General features: G+C 44.7%; 1 protein-coding gene across 1 annotated transcript; it reads left to right on the top strand.

Annotated features, from left to right (window-relative positions):
• Nucleotides 1–663: 663 nt before the first annotated feature.
• On the top strand, nucleotides 664–5,117 carry LOC109763170 (E3 ubiquitin-protein ligase RGLG3). The gene is made up of 12 exons (XM_020322025.4): nucleotides 664–822; nucleotides 1,434–1,567; nucleotides 2,049–2,133; nucleotides 2,234–2,374; nucleotides 2,475–2,588; nucleotides 3,366–3,463; nucleotides 3,545–3,618; nucleotides 3,689–3,794; nucleotides 4,036–4,163; nucleotides 4,277–4,421; nucleotides 4,506–4,562; nucleotides 4,717–5,117. The coding sequence occupies exons 2-12, from the start codon at nucleotides 1,451–1,453 to the stop codon at nucleotides 4,798–4,800; spliced, it is 1,149 nt and encodes a 382-aa protein (XP_020177614.1). The 5' UTR covers nucleotides 664–822; nucleotides 1,434–1,450; the 3' UTR covers nucleotides 4,801–5,117.
• The last annotated feature ends 1,258 nt before the right edge of the window (nucleotides 5,118–6,375 follow it).

The following is a 6,375-nucleotide window of genomic DNA, read 5'->3' as shown; positions in this document are numbered from 1 at the left end:
GATCATGTTCTATTCTTGATGTGATGGTAGGTCTTCGTACCTCCAGTTTGTAATAGACTTAGTCCTGAATATTTGTTGATGGCGCTTTAATCTCTTTGTATGAAATTGGAGGGGAATAAGGTCCCTTTGTTGCTAAAAAAAGAGCATTTGTTTTTTTGCTAATTAATCGGAAAATTATCTTCTACCTAATCAACGGATGGATGTAAAACCTTTTATCTCCGTTAAGGAAAATAAAACAAGTCGGATTACCGATTTTGTCCCCGCTTTTGCTGAACGTTGCTTTTTTTTTGGGTAAATATCGGTCCCCTAAAGTCATGATTGGAGTTGCTGACCTATTGACCGGAAACATCGGGACTCGAGTAATTTCCAGACAACTAACGATGAGACAACCTCCTAATAAAAAGTTACTCCCTTTGTTCATTTTTATAAGACGTTTTAGAAAGTTCAGACAACTCCTAAAACTGTTCAAAATCAGTTGTCTAAAACGGCTTATATGAAAATAAAGGGAGGGAGTACTAAGATACAACTCGCTGAACCTATCTAGCGCTGAGGTCAGGATGGAAACCTACTCAAGTGTACTTTAGTAAGGCAAAAATCACACGTGGAATGGGTCACGTCGAAAGCAAAGGCAGCAACTCAAAACGAATAAAAAAGGAAAAAAAAGAGAGGAAAGAATGGAGTGAACGCCGTGCTCTGCTTCACCTTCACGCACGCACGCACGCTTCCCCAATCCCATCCAGCAAGCAAGCAGGCAGCAAGGGGTCTCCCCGCCGTCTTCCCCGTCGCCGTCGTCCTCACGGTCCAGCCCTCCGGCCGTCACTGGTACGCATCCCTGTGCCTCTCCCTGTGAACCTACGCCCTCCCTCTCCGCGCCACCCCAGGGGGCGGGCCGAATTCCTCGCCCGCTCGTCCCGCTTTAGTCGCCGGCGGCGGGGACTCGGCCCCTGCTCAGGCGGGCGGGGCGGGGGAGGGGTTCCGGCCGATTCGGCCCGACGGTAGCTAGCGCCGACCGATCGATTCACCACCGACGGAGCCCCTGACGCTCATCCACTGTGGCTGCGGTCCGTTCCATGGCCCGCACCGCACGCATCACCCGCGCCAGCCCTTCTGCTCATGCTTGCTTGCTTGCCTGCCTGCCCGGCCCGGCGAATCCGTCCGTCAGCCGGCGCACTGCAACCTTGCAACCGCCTAAACCGACGCCCTGTCTGCTCTGCTCTGCTGTTATTTCACCGGGACGGATCTAGATTCCAGTCCAGTCCACACTGTTGCTGCTCTTGTGACACCACGCGCGGATTTCCTGGCGTGTAGTAGCTAGAGCGCACTGCCGCCCAGTTAAATGGCGAGGAGGAAACTGTTTTTCGCGGCAGCCATTTTCTGCATAGTGCGTTGATCCAGGTTGCTGACGCGTGACCGGAATTCGTGCGCTTCTGCAGATCGTCGCCGGCAGACAATGTGGGGCGAGAGGGCTCATCACAGGCATGGGCACCATCACGACCACGTTCCGTCCGGGGGTTCCAGGGACCGGCAGCCCAAGTTCATAGCAGACAACTACAGCTCGGTGGATGAGGTGAGTGTCCTCTCTCGGTCTCTCCTTTTCTCATGCATATCAAGTGTTGACAGATTTCTCTGCTACTCCTGTTTGCTCTGAATCCTGCTGCTGCTTGTTGAGCATCAGTTACTGCAGAAAAATAAATCAGATAGAGGCCATCACCCGGCTTGTTACTCTAGTATCTGCTTAGTATTAAAACCTCAGGGCATTGCTCAAATTATGTGTCTCTGTTATTCAATCTTCGGCGCAGTCTCCTTGATAAAAGTTGAGAAATGTCAAATCCTGACAGGGTATAATCTGTTTTCCCCGTATGCTACATGCCCAAATCTGCATAACATAAACTGTTTCTCCGAGCCACGGATTTCCCTTCTGTATTGTTGCTCACAGTAAACATTGTTGAAGTGCTTTGAGCTACCTCAATTCCTTTAAAAAATAAGTAATCTTATCGTTTGCATTCTCTACCACGATGTAATTTGGTACTGTTCCGATATATATGAAGGTCATCGCTGCATTGAGAGAAGCTGGGCTTGAATCATCAAATCTAATTCTTGGCATCGACTTCACCAAAAGCAATGAATGGTCAGGTAATGTTACCTCTGTATCACTGTCACATCAGATCTGCTGTTTTACCCAACAAGGCCCTTGTCGTTCTAACTGAATAAATGTTCTGCTGAATTTCTGCAGGTAGGCATTCCTTTGGAAGAAAATCTCTGCATGCCATTAGTGGTACCCCAAATCCATATGAGCAAGCCATCTCTATAATTGGGCGGACACTATCACCTTTTGATGATGATAACTTGATACCATGCTTTGGATTTGGTGATGGTAAGTATTCGCTCACTGTTTTTGGCTTTTCCATTGTAACTTTCCTTAAAGGAATTTGGCACCTCTTCCATGACTTGATGAAATGCAATTCAACCTGTAGCTTCTACACATGATCATTCAGTCTTCAGCTTTTACCAAGAAAACCGCCCTTGTCGTGGTTTTGAGGAGGTTCTTGACAGATACCGACAAATTGTTCCACATTTGAACCTTTCAGGTAATGAGGGCTTATTCCCTTTTTGCCTCCAGTAGAGATTCTGGGATTGTAAAACGATAACAAATATGAGTTTTATTTGCCCCAGTAACTTTGACAGTGGAGACAGTCTTTTTCTAATCAACAAACTGTTTTTAGGACGACTTATGTTTTAAAGTAACCATATAGTGCTATGCTTTGTTTCTTTGCTTCAACTTATTTGATGGCGTGCACGCCAGGCCTCCCGACCCCTCCCTGCTGTGATGGATAGCTAGCTGTACAGTTTTTTATTTTCTGGTTCTGTTTTCTGTCTCGCTACCAGTTCTTTCGGCTAGCTTAGGTAGTTTTTGTTTTGTTTTCACTGGGTCGCTTCTACAGTTTGCGTCATCTTGACACTCACTCCTAATATACAAAATGACACACATTTTGGTGTTTGTTCGAGAAAAAAAGATATTTGATGATGTCCCGAGATTGCCGTCCGATAGCACATAGCAAATAGCCAAATAGCCCTGTCGGTGCTCAACTATTCGGTGCATCTGTAAGTTTTTTACATCACTTGTTGATAAGATTTGCATCATTGTGATTCTTGCATCATGATTACATACATTATGTAATCTGTGAACATGATGCAATAGCTATTTGACTAAGACAAAGGTGTTCGCAGTATAACTCATGTATTGTGTTCCGACTGAATAATAGTTTATCTATGATGCCGTCTCTGTTTGAGGGCAGCTGAATACTTCACCAGCAATACTCAAATCTTTTGTTTCCCTCACAATTTTGTGGAACTGCTCACTGTAGGACCAACTTCTTTTGCACCTCTTATCTACGCGGCGATGTCAGTTGTCGAAAGCAGTAACTGCCAATACCATGTCCTCGTCATCATAGCTGATGGACAGGTAATGTGTTCATCGTAGCAGTAAATTCTTCAATGGAACTGCAGCCATTCAGCGTGAGCCTCACTTTAGCAAGAGTTGTAGGTGACCACCTCAACTTCAGGTGGAAGATTAAGTCCACAAGAACAGGCGACTATACAAGCAATTGTTGACGCTAGGTAAATGCAGTTCATATATCGTTATTCAACTTGGTGTTGTATTATTACTAAAGCCTTTTTTGTTCGCTAGCTTCTATCCTCTTTCAATTGTGATGGTGGGGGTGGGCGATGGGCCATGGGATGCAATGCAGCATTTTGATGACTGTATTCCTGATAGAGCTTTTGATAATTTCCAGGTGATTTAACAATACTATTATGTTGCTTCCGTTCTAAATTTCTTCAGTGCCAAGAAAAATGATTCTAGCAGTGTGTCTTGGGAGTAAATGATACGAGGAGACTCATGATTCCAATAAAAAGAAAATATCATACTGCATTGAGATTAATTTACTTTGTTCTTGGACTTGGAATAATTTCTGATTTGCGTTGCATTTATCTGTCTGTTGCTGTACTTACAACCTTGTTGGGAAATTACTGCAGTTCGTGAACTTTACTGGTCTCATGTCAGCAAGCAAGGATATGTCGAAGAAGGAGGCCGCATTTGCGCTTGCAGCGCTGATGGAAATACCCACTCAATACAAAGCGACTCAAGGCCTCCGACCTCCAGAGTACTTGCTCTTCTTCATTCCTTGAGGCCCTGCATTAGTTATTCTTGGCATCCTTATGAAAGTGTGCACTTTACGATCTTGTACTCATCATCTTAACCTAACTAATCTATCAGGAGGCATGCACAAAACGCCAACCCTCCGAGGATCCTTCCCCCTCCCAGCAAAGTTCTTGAATATGACAATATTGTCGCAGCTTCTCATACTCCAGCCGCAACCTCGCAGTCAACCGACATTGGCTACACCGTTTCGGATGAAAAGGTTGGTGCACCCTGAGGCCAGTAAGTCTGCGCCATATTCTTTTTGCAGTATGATCTTAACTCTCTTTTTTGTATAACTTGAAAGGTATGTCCCATCTGCTTAACGAATCCAAAGGACATGGCTTTCCAATGTGGCCATCTGGTAAGTCTCTAGCGCCAAAACTAACTCAACCTCTAAACATATAATGAAGCAGTTTACTGTGAAACAACACTGTTAAAAATTCCGATACATCTCCTTTCTTGGATGAGTACCCTGATCTAACCCTCCTTCTGTCTCTCTTTATGTCTGTCGCAAGACATGCAAGGAATGCGGGCCGACGCTATCGACATGCCCCTTGTGCCGTGCGCCGATTACTGTCCGTGTAAGGCTCTTTTCGTAAAGATGATGCAGCCTTCTGGAAGTGAAGGATCGGCCATTCGTGCAATATGGTATCGGTACTAATCAAGGAGCAAGAAGTTTGGAAGGGCAAGGAGATATGTAAATGTTCATAAAGCTTTACTGTATATGTCCAGCGCCAACTGTTTTGGCTGTCCGATGGATAATTTCCATCACCTCTTGTACAGTTTATTACTGTCATCTTGTAAAAAGTAGTAGCAGTAGCAGCAGTAGTAGTAGAAAATGATGTTTTCTCGTAAAACCTAAATGAATCAATACTAGCAATAATTGTGGTTCAATAAAATTTGCATCTTCGTATCACCATCCTCATAGGTTGGAGCGGATTTGGAGGTGTGGGGGCGTCTTTGGAGCGAATTTTTTTACTCCAGCCGGCCATGGGCAAGTGTATTTAAGGATCGAGAGGGGCTGGAGTAAAAATCATCCTCCTCTAAAGCTTTTGAGGATCGGTTAGGTGCTGGTTAGAGGAGGAAAGGCGGATTTATCCTCTAACGCTTTTAGGGTGATTGTACGGTTAAAAGCAATCGCCCAAGCCATACCTGTTTATTTCAACAACCAGCTGATCCACAAGCTAGAGCAATCGGTTTTCCGCTAATCAACTGTGCAATTTTTTTTGAACACAATACAGATGCAAGCACTCATATATACGTGCATATACTCTCTCCTATGAATGCACACACGTACACCCCTCCGAAAGACTGAGCTGACGTATCATCTTTAGATTTTATGGAGTCATCATAGGCGCCTCGTAGTCGATGGAAACGTATTTTCCCACTGAACGCTCATTACCGGCAATCCTGAAAATAAATCCAGAATAAATACGAGCACCGGGATTTGGAGTCTGATGAGCTAGAGATACAACTGTCCTTCTAACTATCCAACCACAGACAGGTTAGTTCGCACCGAGCAATTCTCTTACGTATGCTTAATCATCAATAGATGAGCAAACCTTTAACCTCCGTTAGGAAAAATAAAACAGGCAGGAGCACTTTAGAAATGTTGAGCGCTCTCGGTGTTTGGCAAATCTCGGTCACCTAAAAATCGCATAGCGGAGTATAACTAGCAAAGGATCTCCTTGACGCAAGTTTTATATCCAAAGACAAGGCAGCGATTGCAGTTTCGGTCATATGGGGCGATTTGGTCCAACCGAAACAAATATGTTCATGAAGAGATAAGATAAAGTATCAGCCTATGAAATCCATGCAGATAATTGATGAGCTACAACATGTGGAGAGAAGTAAATGTGGCTGCCCATATGAGTGCAAGGGCAGCGTGTAAGGTAGTACAGTAGATGCTGCTTGTTTGGTTTCGATGTTGTCCCTGAATTTCTGATTGGCGTTGTACAATCAGATGCAAATCTGCCAAACACTTAATAAATTGCCTTGATGGCGGGTACCAAAAATGAGTATACCTAGTCCTGAAATCGCACCATATGATGCATGCAAATTCGGTGAAATATATTTCTGGCCGAAGAAAACTTGGGGTGAAATATCGTAGTATAGGCGCAGGCGAGTACTAGACGCTGGTGCGCCAGCCCAAAGTTGGGCCGGTCGCACCCTGG

The sequence above is a fragment of the Aegilops tauschii genome, chromosome 3, assembly GCF_002575655.3.
Source record: "Aegilops tauschii subsp. strangulata cultivar AL8/78 chromosome 3, Aet v6.0, whole genome shotgun sequence".
Lineage (NCBI taxonomy): Eukaryota > Viridiplantae > Streptophyta > Magnoliopsida > Poales > Poaceae > Aegilops > Aegilops tauschii.
Note: the sequence above shows the minus strand (reverse complement) of the source record. Positions and strands in the feature narration are given on the sequence as shown.